This window comes from Glandiceps talaboti, chromosome 4, assembly GCF_964340395.1.
Source record: "Glandiceps talaboti chromosome 4, keGlaTala1.1, whole genome shotgun sequence".
Taxonomy (NCBI): domain Eukaryota; kingdom Metazoa; phylum Hemichordata; class Enteropneusta; family Spengelidae; genus Glandiceps; species Glandiceps talaboti.
Genome location: NC_135552.1, coordinates 7,625,394 through 7,647,387, shown reverse-complemented (window position 1 = coordinate 7,647,387; position 21,994 = coordinate 7,625,394). Strand labels below are relative to the sequence as shown.

At 36.2% G+C, this 21,994-nt stretch overlaps 1 protein-coding gene across 1 annotated transcript; it reads right to left on the bottom strand.

The window, feature by feature from the left end:
• Positions 1 to 995: 995 nt before the first annotated feature.
• Positions 996 to 4,394, bottom strand: LOC144434099 (uncharacterized). The gene is made up of 2 exons (XM_078122555.1): positions 4,309 to 4,394; positions 996 to 2,606 (listed from the first exon to the last, which is right to left on the bottom strand). Exon 2 carries the CDS (start codon positions 2,511 to 2,513, stop codon positions 996 to 998), a length of 1,518 nt encoding a protein of 505 aa, XP_077978681.1. The 5' UTR covers positions 2,514 to 2,606; positions 4,309 to 4,394.
• Between the last annotated feature and the right edge of the window lie 17,600 nt (positions 4,395 to 21,994).

Here is a 21,994-nt window from a genome sequence, read left to right as displayed (position 1 = left end):
GTGCACATGATGATCATGCAAGTCAAGCTCATTTTAATAGGATGTGTTTTCCAAACTATAATCTCGCATGTTCAGCATTTCTAATTTGATAACAATTCTTCTAGCATCTTGTTTTGAAAATAGTATCAATATCTATATTTTGATGTATTTGAATTGGAAATGGTCCACAGCTTGGAATGTTTATATTGCCAGCAATGTGTTGGTATCATCTTCAGTATGCAGACTTTGTCGACTGAGTATGGCTATGCTATGCTTCGTCAAATCACTGTCTTGAATAGTTTCATTAGTAAGACATGTTTCACTGAGATTGTGTAATTTATAAGAAGACACATCAGAGGTCACTTTCCAAAGATTATAGTAGAATTGGAAGTTTTCATTCTCTGTCAAAGATTTTTTTATTTCCCTTTTTGAATTAATTAGATGTTATTCTCCAATATTTTTCTTTGCTCAGCCAAGCAAAATATGAGTGACCTAAGGGGCCTTTGTCACTACGAGTCTCTAGACGAGTAGTGACAAAACTTAGGTATTTTCCAGGTGAATGAAGAAAAATATTGGAGAATAACATAATTATACCAGTGCCAGTAATATCAAAGAAGAATCGGGGAAAGTAATGGCAATTTTGAATGTTTTGACTCATATTTCACACATGGCAGATAATCCAGTGACATAGACGTAGACAAGCATTGTTGTGACGAAGAATGACCAGAGTATATATTCGTTTGTTCAGCTTGGCTCATGCATGGTATAACTTTGTGAGTCAAGAACCATTTCTTCATTATTTTGGGTACTATGACTCACCAAGGAGTCAGACCCTTGTTTTATTGCACTATCTCCACTGTGTTCTCCAAGATTCAAATATCGGTACAATAACTTTTTGATAAAACGCAAATACTACACGCCACATCTTTTTTTCCAATTGTAAATCAACTCATGAGTTTTCAGAACGCCAATTCTACCAAAGCCTGTACTACATTCTTTTCCCCATAAATGGTCTTTCATTTGCCATGGGTCTTCATATGTGCTTTAAGATTGCCTTTTTGATAGAACCCTTTACCACACTCTTCACATACAAATGGTCTTTCATTGGTGTGAGTCAACATGTGTGTTTTCAGATTGCCCTTTTGACAAAATCCTTTACCACATTCTTGGCATACAAATGGCCTTACCTTGGTGTGGATCATCATGTGCGTTTTCAGTCCACCCTTTTGAGAGAACCCTTTACCACATTCTTTACACACAAACGGTCTACTTGTATGAGTCATCACCATGTGTATTTTTAAGTCACCCTTTCTGATAAAAACTTCACCGCAATAATCACATGTGCGGCTCAGTATGTGTTCTTTCAATAATACCGTTTGACCATACTCTTTACTACTCTCTTGATGTTCAATTGGTTTTTCTTTGGAATGAATCAGTACGTGTGTTTTCAGACTCTCTTCTTGACAAAATGTTTTACCACATTCTAGACACATAAATGGTCTTTCTTTAGCATGGATCATCATATGTGTCTCTAGACCACTCCTTTGAGAAAACCCTTTAAAACACTCTTTACATACAAACGACTTTCCTGCATGACTTGTCAGGTGCATCCTCAAGTCACATTTTCTACCAAAAGCTTGACCGCAATCATCACAAACAAACTGTCCTATGTTAGTGTGTATGATAATGTGCATATTTAGTTTGTATCTTGTAGGGAAACCGATGCCACATTCCTCACAGACATACACTTCATCAAATCTATGGTATTTCATAACATGTAAGTTTAAATAGTCACTACGACTAAAACATTTATCACAATGCTGACATGGAAACGATGGCATAATAGCTTCTGGTTTTGATCTCCTCTTCTTGAGATACTTTGCTTTCTTTAAGTTTGTATCAGTTGTGACCAGCCCTTCATCCTCTACACTCTTCCACATAAACTCTGTGTTATTGTAGGATTTGTATGGTAAGGTTTCCATCCTGGTTTGGTCATAAAAGTCATTTTCACTGTGTTTTGATTTTTCCATTAACGTAGCATTGTCAGAGCTATAAATTTGCTCACTGTTGTTGCCAGCATTTTCTGTTTTGATGACAGAATGAAGAGATGGTACATTTTGATGTATTTGAACTGGAAATGGTTCACAGCTTGGACTGTTTATATTGCCAGGAATGTGTTCTATGTTGTCATCATTATCAGTACACAGACTTGGTCGATTGATTACGCTATGGTTTGTCAAATCACTGTCTTTCTCTTTAATAATATTTTTATTCACACAACCTGCTTTGCTATTTGAACACTTGTCAGATGTCATGTTCCAAAAATTATCCATGGCACGACTTGTGTTGTCAGGATACTCTTCCTTCTCCATCTTGATTTTGATATCCCTCAGTAAAACATGATCTTTTCCTAAACTTATCATCTTTTCATTACTTCGGCTTGTTCCATTGTTGGGTTGTTGTTTCCTGGAATGTATTCCATGACTCAATCTTTGTTGATATATAGGGAATTTGCGACTGTTTACGTCTTCCATCTCACCGAAACCAGGTTGATGTTTTAATTTTATTTAACTTGGTGTCTTCCTGGTTGACTGTCACTTCCTGTATGTCTTTTTCATCTGCCAACTCTAAAGAAAGAATTTTTGAAATTGTTAAAGTGGCATACACTGAGTTTATAAACTTTTTTTACTCAAATGCATACATTTACATAAAATCCTCCATCACCATATTCTAATATAATGGTAACGTTGATTCTAGACTGTAAGATACGTCGTGATGTTTCGCCCTCACTGGCCTCCTCTCACAGGGGTTGACCGATGTTTGAGGGCGCCCCATCACGGCGTACCTTACAGACTACGTCGATTCATACCTCCAATGGTATTACAACTGTTCTCTGACATTGTTAGAACAATTGTATTGTATGTCTGTAGGGATTTTTAAGAAGTATAAAAAATACTACATATATGTACGGTACCAGAGATTACTTGCAATGGTGCGCATGCATACTACTGGGGTGGGGTGGTGTGGGTGGGGGTATAGTGTTACTTTCACTGCAGTGTAATACTGAAAACATTATTGCACACCGGCATGCAAATGATATGCAAATGAGGACATGATCATTCACTGCACACAAAATCATATGATTTTTATGGAAATTTGCCATTTCAGATAAACATATGTAATAACAACAGAATCCCATGCCACGTGAATTCCATTGTGGGTACTCAGGGGTATTTGCAATTGTGCTTGCAGTGTTTTCTTCTGCACTTTATGCTTGTGAAAGTATGGATGCAGAGAACACTGTAAGCACTCATGAAAATACCCTGGGTATGTCACACTTGCACTCACACATGATGGGGTTCTGCTGTCATAATCACATCATCTGATTGTTTAAAAAGTTATACCTTTAATACCAGGTTTGAGTTCTGTAAATTGCTAGTGATGGTTAAGTATTCTTCAGTAAGTAGAATACTGTGAGTACATTTTTGCAGCAAGAATTGCACTGAAGTCATCTAAGCTACATACGGGAAGAACATTACACCACCACTAAATCATAACGGAGTGACATACATGTAGATATGATATATATTTGTACATAGGATCCAAAGAATTTATTTCAATAGACGGTGATAGAATTTGAACACTGCTGTATTTTTTTAATGAAGGGTTTGTTGTTGACAGGTTTATTTGTTGTAAACAAAATCATAAAGTAGCCTTAGGTCCTCTGTGGTTTGGTATGAGAGTGCAGTATGGGCATCAACAATTGCTACGGTGTCAAACAGACTGAAAATAACATGTTTTATGTAATATATAATTTGCATACGATGAAATGGATTATTTTACATCGATAGAATTATCAAAAACAGGCTAGAGTTTGGCCTCCAAGAATATGAATTTCAAAAGAGTATACTTCAATTGCTGTGGCTTTAGTAACAGCCGATTTTCCATTTGGAATCTCTCCTATCCTAATGTATATATTAATTTGTGACAAAAATATTATAATTAAGTTGTCCTTGCAACCACCCTGTTTTGATAATGATGGCTCCTTCGTGGTGAACGTTCGACAAGACAAATACAGGCCTATGCAGTTGACCGACCCTAAGACTTCGATTTAAGTTCATTAGACACACACAGACAGGTACTTCACAATGTCAGATTTTGTCAAATATTTTGTGATTTTCACAGAAAATTAGAGAATGGAAATGTATGAAACAAACTGGTCGCTGCGTTTGTACTTCGATTTGTAAACTCAGACAGATTCTATACCTCCAGTTATGATGTGCAAGCAAGTGTGTGATGAGCAATGAAATGGGAAATAATGGAACTTACCTTTGATAACAACATTATCGTGTTTTAATTGGATGGTTTTGGGATAATATGTCAACACCGAAGCAAGCCTCGAGCTTGTAACCTCTGACCTCAAATTAGAATCGACCGATGTGATTGTTGAGGGCGCTAGACAAAACGTCTGTAATGTTAATCCATGTGCGTGATTCCTTCCACCACAGACAAGGAAGAAATTGTCTCTGATTCCACGAAACACAAAACCCACGCACCTACTCACGTACTTTTTTTCTCTTGCACAACTTTTGAAAAAAAGTATATTTTATATAGCAAAAAATCACAGATAACAAACACTAGTTTTATTTTTAGGAGTGTTGTGCAGGCATTAATAAGCAGCCTTCCTGTTTTTGTCAATGAAATGTCCATATATTTCAAATTATTTGAGGTAGAAATCCTAGGGGTAGAATGCTTCACAGCACCAAATTCCATGAAAATTCCAAGTTGTTAAAGTCTCTCCAAACTTAGCCATATGAAAGCTTGTTCTCGGTCTTTTTAAAATCACTAAACGATTTGGGGGTTCAATCACAATTTTTTTTTTTCAACTAAATCGACAATGTTTGATTTTCCTATAGAGTTCACACAGTAAGTACAAGAGCATATATTCATGGGTTAATAATTATTTAAAATTGGGATATATTTCACCTTTTTCAGTTTTTATCTGTCAAATTGTCCTTTTTGGGGAAATTAAATTCTTTCTTTAAAGATGAACACATTTCATGTATAAGGTGTCATTTCTACTATAAACCCTACATAGTACAACCTCTCTAAAGTGCTATGAAAATTGGCATATCTGGCTCTGGAGAGATTTGCTGTATACTGGAGCATCATGGGAAGTAAACAAAGTTAGGGGGCTTAAAAGACCACCACTTCAGTTTCAGACTAAGATTAATTGCAGTGTGAAAGTTTCAGACAAATTTGGTTTTGATAATCTAATCCTTATCCACGACTCTTCTGATAAGATAACAATAGTACAATTAAGAACCTGGAAGTGAAACTTTGGCCTTTAAATCTGGACTACTATTTTTATAATGAAGACATTGTAACTTTTAATTAGACGTTTATTTGATCTATAAGTAATAGTTGAACTCATTATTCATTGGGTAAACTGAATTTTGGGTGTGTGAAAGTCAATGTGATAAGATATATTGCTGCATAATTCATGAACTGCTGCACAAATATGTTTATGTATTAAGATATGTAGATGGGTACCACTTTTATGCCAGGATCATCCCTGGTCTGCAAGGTACCCCATGACAGGGCATCCTCACACATCGGTCAATCCCTTTCACAGGTCGGTGAGGTCAGAACGACACAATGTATCATACTAGTCTTAGTCTAGGATCAAACTCGTTCAAAGAATAAAACACAAACAAAACAACCACAGATTAATGGCTTTTTAATCAATCTTACAGAATTTAAAGGTTTTTTTTAAATGAAATGTGAAGCGACAATATCCATTCCTCAAGATAAATTTTACCTTGCATTATAATGTAATCACCTAAAAGACATGTCACAGCTATTGAAGGCTGTCTATCATTTGTCAACATTACAATTTCAATTTTCCATCCCAGTTTTATAAATTCTAAACATGGAATAGGATATAAGGAGACAACATAAGGTGAGATATGTGAGTTTATACATACACTAAATTGAACATAGTTTATATCCTTGGGTGCTGACAGAGTTTGACTAATGTGTCCTTCACAGATGCTTCCAATTATAGTTTCAATATTTTACTTCTACAAAGCAAGTATCAATCAGCAAACCATGTATACCCTATACTGGGTTTTAAATCTACCCTCTACATCAGTTGACATCAGTGGTGTCATCACATGATCTGCATCATAGGGCAGGATATGCCAATCACAATGGGGTAGATTTTTATGATGGACACAGGGTAAAGGACAAATAATCAGTTTTGTACTTGCGATTTTCCGGATTTCTAATATTATTTTCTGTATATTTCAAATAAGTTTTAAATACTGTTTCCTCTCACTGTTTTGTTCTATTTCCTACCTGATATCAATGTCTTATCTGAGTTTATCAGCTTTGCATTAATTAGTAGCTTGCTAGAACAAACCATAGACCCTACACCAAGTAGTGTAGTGTAGTGGTGTAGGGTCTATGAACAAACTCACTATTTGCCCAAATTAACGCATTATGCAGTGAGTGTAAACATCTACTGATCCGACTACACGGATCCGTGTATTACCATTTAGTCGGATCAGTAGATGTTTACACTCACGGCATAATGCGTTAATCAATTAACTCATGTGAAACTTGACAAGTACAAACTTTTTTTATATTTGTTATCAACATCATTATTTTAGTACGGATTACAGAAGATTCAGTGGCGCACCTGAACTGAATGAATACAAGTTTCTAGGTTGAGCCACAACTTTTACTTGCCACCCGCCACTGAGCTTGTGTTAATTTCTACACATGTGTTTGTGTGGTTCATCATGTGTAGTTTTAGGTCCCGATTTCTATTAAATGCTGTACCACATTCTTGACAAATATATGTTCTTTCTTTGGCGTGTATCATTACATGTGTTTTTAGAGTGCCTTTTTGACAAAATCCTTTACCACACTCTTTGCACACATATGGTCTCTCATTGGAATGGATCATTATGTGTAGTTTTAGGTCTTGAATTCTACAAAACCCTTTACCACATTCTTGACATATAAATGGTCTTTGATCAGTGTGAATCATCATATGTGTTTTGAGATTAACTTTTTGACAAAATCCTTTGCCACATTCTTGACACAAAAATATTCTTTCCTTGGTGTGGATCATCATGTGTGTTTTCAGATTACTACTTTGTGAAAACCCTCTACCGCACTCTTCACAAACAAATGGTTTTTCGTTAGTATGGATCAACATGTGTTTTTTTAGATCACCCTTTGTACATATAGTTTTAAAACAGATACTGCATACAAACGGTCCTCGCGCTGATCTCTCTGGGTTATGGAATCTCATCATGTGCTTTGTTAAATAGTCACTGCTACTGAAGCACTTCTCACAATGCTGACAAGGAAACGATGGCATACTGGATTGGTTAGTTGATGTCTTCTTCTGATCCTTAATGCATGTATCAACACTCTCTATCATACACCCTGTATTCTTAGCATCCTGATCTTTCTCGAATAACTTCATTTCATGGTTATTTTTGCATGGAATAGTATCCACAATGATTTGTTCTTTACAAATATAAATCTTGCATTTACTTGGTTTGGGTGTATTCCCTGTCATATCAGCAGTTTCAGTGTTATCTATTTGGTCACTGCTGTTGTTAACATCTCCTGTTTTGATAATACCACCTGTACACTGGTCAGTTTGGTGTATTTGAACTGGAAATGGTTCACAGCTTGGACTGTTCATATTGCCAGGAATGTGTTCTATGTTGTCATCATTATCAGTACACAGACTTTGTTGACTGACTATGTTATGCTTTGACAAGTCACTGTCTTTCTCTTTAGAAAGACAATTTATTTCACTGAGATTGCATAAGTTATTAGAACACTTGTCAGAGCACACTTTCCAAAGGTTATCCATTACAGGACTGTTGTCTTCTGGGTATTCATCCTTCTCTGCCTTAACAGTGATTACCCTAGTTGGCACAATATTAGTCTCCAAGTTCATCACGTTTTCATCTTTATCTTTGATAGTTCCACTGAAGTGTTGTTGATTTGTAGACTGTTTGTCACTGTTAGATTTCTGCTGATGTACCAGTAACTTGTTTCTTGATGTATTGTCTATATTGATTGTAACTGTGCTCATAATTATTCATGAAGTTGGAGTATTTTCTTCAGCGCTATGTCTTTGAATATCAGTAGTGTGGAGAACTGTGTCAGTGGGTAAATCGAGTATCTGTTGTTGTTGTTGTTGTTGTTGTTCACCTCACATTCATACACAGAATTGTCATTTCATTTTCTTTCCTACTTGGCTGTCACTATCGCTCATCTTCTTCAGACATAAATCTGAAAATACAATTTGGAACTGTCAATTTCAACTTACACGGATGGATTTTATTTTGGTCGCATTATGATTCAAATTTAGGTGTGAAAAACAGTTGTATGGCAGCACTATAGAACAAGTTGGTCCTGAACAAGAGGATGGTCCTATGTAATCCTCATGGCTAAACTGATAACACAACACTAAATGAAAGAACCTAAGATTGAAACCTTGGCCTTTAAGTAAAAATTATTCATCAAGTGAACACTTTGATTGTGTAACATGTTTTAATTACTCCAGAAATTTCCTTAAGGTATCACCCACTATCGATAAATTCATGAAGAACATCACAACACATCTGTTTGCAAGAGCTTGCTAACTTTTACTACGATCTACTATTGTTCCTGTTCAGCACCATAGAACATTACAGGTAAAACATCGAGGGATCGCTGAACGACTGTGCATATCATAGACACTTTATATTCCCTAAGTATTTAGATAGATAAAAAACAGGCTTCACACAAACCACTCAATACAAATATAAACAACATCATCCAACTCCTACTGATACACAGACACACACACATTGTCCTTGGAACAAACAAGCTACTGCAGGCTCAGATTTTGACACATACATATGTGTATTGATTCAAAGTTACAAGTGATATGTGTGTACACATACAGTGCCTGCTTGTCGGCAGGAATGTGGTGTTGTTTATATTTGTAATGGCTGTGAGAAGCCTGTGGGGAAGTGGGTATGGCAGCAAATTATTTTCCTATCACAGTGACAGCAAATTTTTTTTTTCCTACTGTCAGTCCTGCATCAAATTATTTATTCCATATGCAGAAGCAATGCACAATTTTGTAACGTGCGGTTCATAACTATACCTACATGTCAGTCACTGGTTCACAACGAACTTGTTCTGTATATTCTACAGTAACTTTAAAAGTTGATTCATATCAGATTATTTTATCAATACTTAGATTTATGCAAAGTTTAGTATAAACAAGTTTATTTCTATGTTTTCTCTATGATAGTTAACTTGCCAAACATTATTATTTGTTACACATTTAGTAGCTGGTCTTCAACTCACCATTTCTAGAAAGTATCTAGCATGCCTTAGAGTTTAAGTTGTAAAGTTATAGTCGTGTCAATATAGGAGGTGGTGTCATCCTGTTTTGAAAATGTATTTTGATTTTGATTTTGATGGAAGAATGATTCATTTCTAATATTACATGACCATGTCTGAATTTGCATGTTTTTAGTCCCCATTTCTTACCTTTGTTCTTTAATATTACTGCAACTAAAATGATGGAAAACCATCGCGTATTAAACTATCAAAACTTACATTAAATTCAAAATGAAATCGCTGTCAAATTATTGCCTAAATGCCATGGATAGCCTCAACCTGCCTGATAGTCGTCAAATACATGTTAATAGTGTTAATACCCCCGGGGGCCATATCCACTTGCTTCTCAAGTTTCCCCATACCCTGCCATACTCATACTGGTGAGGAGGACAGATCGCGCGGTCCTACTAATTTATGCCCGGGACTGCTACAGCATGTCACTGTACAGTACTGCATCTAAAACGGTGACTCCTTCCATCATTTGATATTAAAATGTTACCTACCGTCGATACTCACATTACAAAAAATTCGATTTTGCATTGCTGGAAATTAAATATTCAAGGGAGATTAACATCCTCTGTCGTGTCGTCTCCTTTCAATCTCTCAGTGCAGCTGTATGCAACACTCACTCACTGGGGTTGTCTCATAATATAATATTACTTTGACCTTTGAACCAATTTGCTTCAAAATGTTGAGGGCGCTTTCGAAACTCGCTGTGCATCTTTCCACCAATGTCTTTCCACTCTGCATATTTCCACAGAGCTGACTCATTTCGCTTATTAGAAAATTAGAAAGTGTTCTTAGGCTACGGTCAGAATTTCCAGGGGGGGGGGGGTAAAAATGTTGATGCTCTGAAAGGGAGACCATAAAATATTTTACTTATATATGTCCTTATTTTCTCAAAAAGGTGCTTACTGTGGGTGGGGGACATCTCCCACACCCTCCCAACCCACTAGCCCCAAATCAAGATTTAAACAAATGGGTTTGGAATTGGCAATATATTTTTAATTTTTTTTTATTTTTTACAAATAATTGTTTTTAGTTTAATGTTTCATTTTTGTTTCATTTTTGCTTATATCTTTTCCCTAGAAGTTGCCATGTAATAAAGCTCTTGGCTTAGTAGTCTGAGAATAAAGTAATGATGTGAAAAGCTGGTGTTGTGTTTTTTTTTTCTAAATCAATTTTAACTTACTTATTGCCATACGGGTAAGTTTTTGTGCTAACGTTGTTGCATTCTTTTGTTCTTTCAAGTCCGTTGTGAAAATCGAATTTTGCAGTGGCGTTATAACTTTAAGTATACGTTGTGCACTTGATTATCCGCTGGACTGGTACATAAAGTGTATCAACTTTGATGATTAATAAAGACTTTAGCCTGCTCCAAAGAAGAATCAAGTAGACATGTTCGATTTCCGAGGTGACGCACTTGAAAAAAAAATCAGGTTTTGCAAATGGTCGCTCGTTTTCACTCATTTGATTTTGGTAGTGTTGCATGTTCTCTGACTGACAATGCCGCCATGGTTACTGCAGCTGCTACGCCTGAAAAATTCGGTTTATAGCTTGCAGGTGATTGATTAGTCTCGCTGCCAGACTCATGACTATCGTCCCCAAATCTTTGTATGTGTGCCGAGCGGCTTAGCCGCGAGAACGGAGGGACTAGTCGTGACTAAAGTCCCCCACTTCTCGCGGCTTCGTGTGCCGCGGCCTTACAAAGCTAAGGGACGATAGTCACGAGTCTGGCAGCGAGACTAACTGTGTGTGTGCTGCTATTGTGCCACTCAGTGGGGATGACTGGTCTCAGCATTGATACGGATCTCAGATCCAATCTTCTAATCGTGTTCTAATGTAAAGTGTTCATACTATTTGGCAAACCGTTGTAATACTACGGCTAGACCGACTTGGCCAATCAGAGGCCTTGATTTCGGTTGGTTTTATGGAGCCATAACCCACTCTTTCTTAGGGATGTGACCTATATTACGCTCAGCACTCAATTTGCATGCAACAAATTACACAAAAGTTTGAAAAAGATCCGTTTGAGCCAATCACGCCTAGTATAACGATAGACAACTCGTTCGGCAAGGTTATGTGCCAAAAACTCGGGGGCTACGCCTCTCGTTTATTGGCACAGAACCCTCTCGACTATCAAATAAGTTGTTGATGTGAGCCAAATAAGTTATCCATAATTATGTCACTAATACCGCGCCATACATAATTCTTAGAGTTTTGCTTTAGAACCCCTGTAAAATTGGAGGGCAGTTGATAGAAGTTAGAACACATACATATACCTCATGTATATAGCTGAAGAGTGAAAACATAATCTCATACAAGCAGAGTTTAACACGCTTATATTTTGGTTACCATGGCAACAACATAATCTGAGCACCATATTATACTTGAATTTACTACTTTGAGTAGTATGGACTAATGGGTAGGTATTTTTTCACACAACACATAGTCTTGTAGGCCTGGCATGCAAGCTTTAATACATGGCACTCATTCGATCATCGATAGCATTCCAAAGAGGTTATAGGTCCCCGTCTTTTATGCCAATACATTGTTTTCGTTAGCAACCTTTTCAGTCACCATCTTGTTTGGCGCATATGGATGTATTCAATTTCTGTTTCCACAGCAACCCTGATTGCAAGATAGCAACGTCATAATCGCATGGTAAGAGGACAAGTGATAGGTATAATATGCAAAACAACGTTCAATTCGGTCTAATGACACCGTGTTCCCTAATTGACTTATCCATATGAGATTTCTACTTGGTTTGTTGAAGCAAAATATATCAGATGGTTCAAAATCTACGAAATTCAAACAGAACACCAACTAAGATGTAACACTTCACGACAAAACACGCTTTTCATCTCTCTATAAATCATAGCTCTAGTTCACTCAAGGGTCTCGCAACGAATTCGAACAAACAATGTCCGGGACTCAGTAGCATTTATCGTAAAAAAAAGTCATCGCATCGTAAACCAATTCCTTCCTCTACTAGAAACATACTAAATTTGTATTCCATAAACACAGAAACACAAATGAATTGTTTGAACTATTAAGATAGTCATTTAAAGCAATACAGATTGTCTTTATTTGAAGGACACGAAGTTCCGATATCATGCGAAAACCTTTTCTGTCACCATTCTTTTCGGCACACATGGAGATATTCAATCTCTGTTTCCATAGCAAACCACCAGTGATTGCATGGTAACCGTTTGGAGACTTCAGTGATATGCTAATATACAGTGACGTGAATAGTGATAATCATATGTTAATAGTACACGTATAATATGCAAATGAACCATTTTTCAATTCTGTCTAATGACAGCATGTCCTCTAAATGACCTATCCATACGCGATTTCTACTTGGTTTGCTGAAGCAAAAGATGCCAGATTTTACAAAATCTACGAAATTGAAATGGAACATCCATCCAATTGTATCACTGTACGACAAAACAGACTTTTTACCTAACCATTAAATCAGTTCATTCAAGTATCTCGAAAAATATTCTGATTCGGTAGCATCGATTGACGAAAAGTCATCGAAGCATAAACCAAGCGATTGTGTTTCCTTTCTATATAATACTAGAAACATACATAATCTAAAAACCCTGACCACAAACTAACAAATGAATTGTTTGAAATATTAAAGCAGTGGTTTATAGCAATACAGATTTCATAAATTTAGTGACATGAGTTTTGACGCCATACAATAAGGACGATTGTATATGTGTTCGGAAGGGTGGGGGGTTCAAATGTAAATGACGTCAGATGGACTCCCGTTCTACTGAGTATGCAATGTTGGTCGAACATAGGGGCGAAGATTTGGAGAGATTAGTGTAAAATGGGATTATCTGATAACGTCCTTGTCGCCTATGTGTATGAAGTGCAGTGTGGTGATGATAATTATATAAAAGATATTCGTTTTTCATTATTTTTCATTCGTTTGACAAACATCTACGCTTTCTACCAAAGCACCATAGTTCATTTCTACAAGTACATAGCATTATGGGTAATTTACTCTACTAAGCAAGATTAGGATACATTATAGGATGAGGTAAACATTGGGGGTGTAATTTTAAACTCAATTGGTTTTATAGGGTCTGGGGTTTAGCAACAAGGTTGCAAACCCCTACGAAACTACTGGGTACCACCCCACCCCCACCCCCACGGGTGCTAGTTATGCTTAGTTGTTGCTGTAATCGACAGTTTACGCTGCCTGCACTTTTGGTGAAAAAGTTTGTTGTCATGGCTACAATTCTTTCTGAACCGACTGGCATTTCAATCCATATACCAAACTCGTTCCATGTGAATAGAATCGTATAATGCTAGTATTTTAACATCACGATCTAAAAACCCACGTCTTTGTTTCAATATATAATGCCTTAGTGGTTAAAAGCAGCCGAATTGTATTAATTGAGAACTAGAAAACACATGTCGAAACAATAAAGTATACATCACCATATTTACAAGAAATGTGTGAAATCTTTTGTGAAATAGGGCTGTCGTGATTCACCGCAAATATTTTGTTAAACCGCTCCCGTATAATAGACTATTGGTTGACACTTTTTTGTTGCAAACGTAAGCAATAAACACATAGTTAGCCCTATAATCTGTCCTGATACTGATAATCACATGTTAATAGTACACGTATAATATGTAAATGAACCATTTTTCAATTCTGCCTAATGACAGCATGTCCTCTAAATGACCTATCCATACGCGATTTCTACTTGGTTTGTTGAAGCAAAAGATGCCAGATTTTACAAAATCTACGAAATTGAAATGGAACATCCATCCAATTGTATCATTGTACGACAAAACAGACTTTTTATCTAATCATTAAATCAGTTCATTCAAGTATCTCCCAACAATCGAAAAATATTCTGATTCGATAGCATCGATTGACGTCGCAGCATAAACCAAGCCATTGTGTTTCCTTTCTGTAACTAGAAACATACATATTCTAAAACCCCTGACCACAGACTAACAAATGAATTGTTTGAAATATTAAAGCAGTGATTTAAAGTAATACAGATTTCATAAATTTAGTGACATGAGTTATGACGCCATGCAATAAGGACGATTGTGTATGTGTTCGGAAGAATGGGGGGGGGGGGGGTCAAATGTAAATGACGTCAGATCGAGGGACTTCCCGTTCTACTGAGTATACAATGTTGGTCGAACATAGGGGCGAAGATTTGGAGAGATTAGTGTAAAATGGGATAATCTGACTAATGTCTTTGTCGCCTATGTATATGTAGTGTAGTGTGGTTGTGATGATTATATAAAAGATATTCATATTTCATTAGTTTTCACTCGTTTGACAAACATCTACGCTTTCTACCAAAGCACCATAGTTCATTTCTACAAGTACATAGCATTATGGGTAATTTACTTTACTAAGATTAAGATATATTATAGGATGATGTAAAAATTGGGGATGTAATTTTAAACCCAATTGTTTTATAGGGTCTGGGGTTTAGCAACAAGGTTGCACACCCCTACGAAACTACTGGGTATCACCCCCACCCCCACGGGTGCTAGTTATGCTTAGTTGTTGCTGTAATCGACAGTTTACGCTGCCTTCACTTTTGGTGAAAAAAGTATGTTGTCATGGCTACAATTCTTTCTGAACCGACTGGCATTTCAATCCATATACCGAACTGTTCCATGTGAATAGAGTCGTATAATGCTAGTATTTTAACATCACGATCTAAAAACCCACGTCTTTGTTTCAATATATAATGCCTTAGTGGTTAAAAGCAGCCGAATTGTATTAATTGAGAACTAGAAAACACATGTCGAAACAATAAAGTATACACCACCATATTTACAAGAAGTGTGTGATTTTTTTGTGTGAATAGGTCTGTCGAAATATGATTCACCGCAAATATTTTATTAAACCGCTCCCGTATAATAGACTATTGGTTGACACTTTTTTGTTTCAAACGTAAGCAATAAACACATAGTTAGCCCTATAATCTGTCGTCATACTGTTAATAGTACACGTATAATATGCAAATGAACCAATCTTCAATTCTGTCTAATGACAGCATGTCCTCTAAATGACCTATCCATACACGATTTCTACTTGGTTTGTTGAAGCAAAAGATGCCAGATTTTACAAAATCTATGAAATTGAAATGGAACACCCATCCAATTGTATCATTGTAGGACTAAACAGACTTTTTACCTAATCATTAAATCAGTTCATTCAAGTATCTCCCAACAATCGAAAAATATTCTGATTCGATAGCATTGATTGACGTCGCAGCATAAACCAAGCCATTGTGTTTCCTTTCTGTAACTAGAAACATACATATTCTAAAACCCATGACCACTGACTAACAAATGAATTGTTTGAAATATTAAAGCAGTGATTTAAACTAATACAGGTTTCATATATTTAGTGACATGAGTTCTGACGCCATACAATAAGGACGATTGTGTATGTGTTCGGAAGAATGGGGGGGGGGGTTCAAATGTAAATTACGTCAGAGGGACTTCCCGTTCTACTGAGTATACAATGTTAGTCATTGGGGCGAAGATTTGGAGAGATTAGTGTAAAATGGGATAATCTGACTAATGTCTTTGTCGCCTATGTATATGTAGTGTATTGTGGTTATGATGATTATATAAAAGATATTCATATTTCATTGTTTTCACTCGTTTGACAAACATCTACGCTTTCTACCAAAGCACCATAGTTCATTTCTACAAGTACATAGCATTATGGGTAATTTACTTTACTAAGATTAAGATATATTATAGGATGGTGTAAAAATTGGGGATGTAATTTTAAACCCAATTGTTTTATAGGGTCTGGGGTTTAGCAACAAGGTTGCACACCCCTACGAAACTACTGGGTATCACCCCCACCCCCACGGGTGCTAGTTATGCTTAGTTGTTGCTGTAATCGACAGTTTACGCTGCCTTCACTTTTGGTGAAAAAAGTATGTTGTCATGGCTACAATTCTTTCTGAACCGACTGGCATTTCAATCCATATACCGAACTGTTCCATGTGAATAGAGTCGTATAATGCTAGTATTTTAACATCACGATCTAAAAACCCACGTCTTTGTTTCAATATATAATGCCTTAGTGGTTGCATTTTAGTAAAAGCAGCCGAATTGTATTAATTGAGAACTAGAAAACACATGTCGAAACAATAAAGTATACACCACCATATTTACAAGAAGTGTGTGATTTTTTTGTGTGAATAGGTCTGTCGAAATATGATTCACCGCAAATATTTTATTAAACCGCTCCCGTATAATAGACTATTGGTTGACACTTTTTTGTTTCAAACGTAAGCAATAAACACATAGTTAGCCCTATCATCTGTTGTCATACTGATAATCACATGTTAATAGTACACGTATAATATGCAAATGAACCAATTTTCAATTCTGTCTAATGACAGCATGTCCTCTAAATGACCTATCCATACGAGATTTCTACTTGGTTTGTTGAAGCAAAAGATGCCAGATTTTACAAAATCTACGAAATTGAAACGGAACATCCATCCAATTGTATCATTGTACGACAAAACAGACTTTTTATCTAATCATTAAATCAGTTCATTCAAGTATCTCCCAACAATCGAAAAATATTCTGATTCGATAGCATTGATTGACGTCGCAGCATAAACCAAGCCATTGTGTTTCCTTTCTGTAACTAGAAACATACATATTCTAAAACCCCTGACCACAGACTAACAAATGAATTGTTTGAAATATTAAAGCAGTGATTTAAACTAATACAGATTTCATAAATTTAGTGACATGAGTTATGACGCCATGCAATAAGGACGATTGTGTATGTGTTCGGAAGAATGGGGGGGGGGGGGTGGGGGTCAAATGTAAATGACGTCAGAGGGACTTCCCGTTCTACTGAGTACACAATGTTGGTCGAACATAGGGGCGAAGATTTGGAGAGATTAGTGTAAAATGGGATAATCTGACTAATGTCTTTGTCGCCTATGTATATGTAGTGTAGTGTGGTTATGATAATTATATAAAAGATATTCATATTTCATTTGTTTTCACTCGTTTGACAAACATCTACGCTTTCTACCAAAGCACCATAGTTCATTTCTACAAGTACATAGCATTATGGGTAATTTACTTTACTAAGATTAAGATATATTATAGGATGATGTAAAAATTGGGGATGTAATTTTAAACTCAATTGGTTTTATAGGGTCTGGGGTTTAGCAACAAGGTTGCACACCCCTACGAAACTACTGGGTACCACCCCACCCCACGGGTGCTAGTTATGCTTAGTTGTTGCTGTAATCGACAGTTTACGCTGCCTTCACTTTTGGTGAAAAAGTATGTTGTCATGGCTACAATTCTTTCTGAACCGACTGGCATTTCAATCCATATACCGAACTCGTTCCATGTGAATAGAATCATATAATGCTAGTATTTTACCATCACAATCTAAAAACCCACGTCTTTGTTTCAATATATAATGCATTAGTGGTTAAAAGCAGACGAATTGTATTAATTGAGAACTAGAAAACATATGTCGAAACAATAAAGTATACACCACCATATTTACAAGAAATGTGTGATTTTTTTTGTGAATAGAGCTGTCGAAATATGATTCACCGCAAATCTTTTGTTAAACCGCTTCCGTATAATAGACTGTTGGTTGTCACCTTTTTGTTTCAAACGTAAGCAAAAAAACACACAGTTAGCCCTATAATCTGTCCTGATACTGATAATCACATGTTAATAGTACACGTATAATATGTAAATGAACCAATTTTCAATTCTGTCTAATAACAGCATGTCCTCTAAATGACCTATCCATACACGATTTCTACTTGGTTTGTTCAAGCAAAAGATGCCAGATTTTACAAAATCTACGAAATTGAAACGGAACATCCATCCAATTGTATCATTGTACGACAAAACAGACTTTTTATCTAATCATTAAATCAGTTCATTCAAGTATCTCCCAACAATCGAAAAATATGCTGATTCGATAGCATTGATTGACGTCGCAGCATAAACCAAGCCATTGTGTTTCCTTTCTGTAACTAGAAACATTCATATTCTAAAACCCCTGACCACAGAATAACAAATGAATTGTTTGAAATATTAAAGCAGTGATTTAAAGTAATACAGATTTCATAAATTTAGTGACATGAGTTCTGACGCCATGCAATAAGGACGATTGTATATGTGTTCGGAAGGGTGGGGGGTTAAAGGTAAATGACGTCGATCAGAGGGACTTCCCGTTCTACTGAGTATGCAATGTTGGTCGAACATAGATTTGGAGAGATTAATGTAAAATGGGATTATCTGACTAATGTCCTTGTCGCCTATGTATATGTAGTGTACAGTGATGTTAATTATATAAAAGATATTCATATTTTATTATTTTTCATTCGTTTGATAAACATCTACGCTTTTTACCAAAGCACCATAGTTCATTTCTACAAGTACATAGCATTATGGGTAATTTACTTTACTAAGATTAGGATATATTATAGGATGAGGTAAAAATGGGGATGCAATTTTAAATTCATTTGGTTTAATAGGGTCTGGGGATTAGCAACAGGGTTGCACTCCCCTACGAAACTACTGGGTACCACCCCCACCCCCACGGGTGCAAGTTATGCTTAGTTGTTGCTGTAATCGACAGTTTACGCTGCCTGCACTTTTGGTGAAAAAAGTATGTTGTCATGGCTACAATTCTTTCTGAACCGACTGGCATTTCAATCCATATACCGAACTTTGCCATGTGAATAGAGTCGTATAATGCTAGTATTTTAACATCACGATCTAAAAACCCACGTCTTTGTTTCAATATATAATGCCTTAGTGGTTAAAAGCAGCCGAATTGTATTAATTGAGAACTAGAAAACACATGTCGAAACAATAAAGTATACACCACCATATTTACAAGAAATGTGTGAATTATTTGTGTGAAAAGGGCTGTCGAAATATGATTCACCGCAAATCTTTTGTTAAACCGCTTCCGTACAATAGACTATTGGTTGACACTTTTTTGTTGCAAACGTAAGCAATAAACACATAGTTAGCCCTATAATCTGTCAATCAAATGTTCTGTCTATTCAATGAAATTCTAAATATAACAAGGTGTTTTAGGCACTCTGGACTTCATTCCGACGTTACTTGCTACGAGTTGACATCGAAGAGCTGCGTTGCTGATACTTCATTTTAGCAGGTAGGAGTGGGTTTCTTTTTTTTCGTTTTCGATTGCAAGTCTATTTTGCTAGCGAGTATTTGCAAGTGTATTTGAAATTTTCAAACTTAGTATATTTTGGAAGTTGAATGGAAAGTAATTCATCCTCTTTTCAACATACACGTTTAGCTTCGAAGGGATAGTTTGGCAAAAAATAAGATTTTTACTACATAACTTGAAGGCACTGTTTTCAGTTCTAAGTTTCCAGAATGTCCTATGCTTGTTTTGAAGTTTACATGGAACAAGATGTTTCATAATGTAACCAGGAAAATAACTGAGCGTGTCATACCGTTCGTAAAATTTCGTATATATAACTCTATTTCAGAGTTTGGTATCGAGAGAGGCATGATCCGACTGTTGGTGTTCCTGATTGTCGTGTTTACGGCTACAGCTTCCCAAAAGGTAAGCGCATTGTCCTTCTTAATAACATGGAAAACAGTAATTTTGTGTGGCCTCAGAAAATATGGTCAGGAATTTATTTTATTTTATCTTTTTCATTGTTTTTATTTCGAAAAATATTGTTTCGACCAAAAACAAACAAAATGTTTTGTACTGACATCACTGGGGAAAGAAAACAGACATCAGACATACATGAAGGTCAAGAAGACAAAGAATTTCTTATATTATTTGTTTTAAATGTTTAAAAAATGTTTAGAGTCGACGGCTTAAACTAGGGTATGTCGAGTTATTGGAAACATACATTTTTTTATTTAGTCTTATCTGAAAATGTTTTGTGTTGAAATGTGTGATAAGACCAGTTTGTCTGCATAATGTAGTAATTTATGTGACTGTGTTAAAATCTGTTAGTTTCTCTGTTTACAGTACTGTGTTTACAGAGCTGTTGGATTGTTATGAAACAACCAGCCATGCTTTATTTGATGTCAGCACGGTGGCACTTTAATTCGTTTCCTTTAGACAAATTTAAATGTCATAAGATACTGTATTCATTCAATCGCGCTATCTTAAAACGTGTTAAGTATCATTTGTAGTTTCTTGTTAGTTCGTGTGTGGCTGTATATTAAACAGAGCCGGTGAACGTCAATTTGAAACGGGCTGTAAACAAAACCTATTAAAGACCACTGTTACCTCCGTACTGTAAGCACATACTGACTTCCAATTGTTGCCGAAATCCTACCACGTTTAGGCAAATCAGGACATATTGATTTCCACTTGCAAGAAATGGCAAGCCGTTATTATCTAGCTATTAAATTAGCGTATGAAAATATCAAGAAAACCCGGGCAAAAATGAAAACGCATTATGATAAGAAGGCAAATAGTCAACATCAGTTCAAAGTAGGCAACGCTGCATACTTATATCATCCAGCGGTTACAGTTTCATCAACCTTTCAGGGGCCCATTTCGTATCTGCGAACAAAATTCACCTGTCAATTTCAAGCTTGAATATATTGCTAGCAATAAGATATATCCCAAACTTATCCATGCTAATTGTCTTACGACCACCCTATTTACTTAGTAACAGTGATAGGCCTACTACATACATCGACGTTAACAAAAGGAGAGTCTTTAGGATGACAACACAGATTTGCGAGAATGATCTAATGAGACAAATTATCACTTAAACTCAGATAATGAATCATTTTACTTATCGAAAAACGAAATGCCATAACCACATCCTCAACCTGAGACTCACCAAGATACAAATTCACTTGGACGTCAATACTGATACTAGTAGCAATGTCTGTCTACCGCCATATTGTGATATCGTATACGTATAAATTCTAAAAGGGCCTTACAAAATAATAACCTTGAGTATCTGGTAAAATGGAAAGACTATTTCTCATCCTATTTTTAAATCAGTAGTGATTTTTACATCAGTAGAGCGATACAACGATCTTCTACCCACTGTATCTCTTAGGCTGTCAGAAGCTGTGCTGAAACTACCTACTTGTAGCAAGTTTCTCTATTGATCACAGTGTAATCTTTCCCTCCCTGATGTTTAATTAGTGTACATTTCACCAGTGGTGTTTTAAGTAGAGACTACAGGTTAGGGACACTGTGGGATAGCTAATCTGGCATAACAAACAATGTTGCAATATTGTATTGTGTTCTTGTTGCTAATTTAACATCAAATGTAGGAGCGATTTGTTTAACATCTGAGTGAAGTGAGTGGTGTATGTGTGTCATATTATCTGTGGAGTGACAAGCCAGCCTTGGTTATATGAACAATTTGTTTACACTTAAAAATCAGGGAGTGAAAGATTACACTGTGATCAATAGAGAAACTTGCTGCTAGTAGGTAGTTTTAGCACAGTGCGAGACAGGCTAAGAAATACAGTTGGTAGGAGATCGATCACTGTAATACAAACAGAAGAGCGATTTGTCGTTTTCGGCCACGGTATTTTC

Bases quoted from the DNA above. Each gene is read 5' to 3' on its own strand.
- LOC144434099 (XM_078122555.1), bottom strand. From the start codon at position 2,513: ATGGAAGACGTAAACAGTCGCAAATTCCCTATATATCAACAAAGATTG.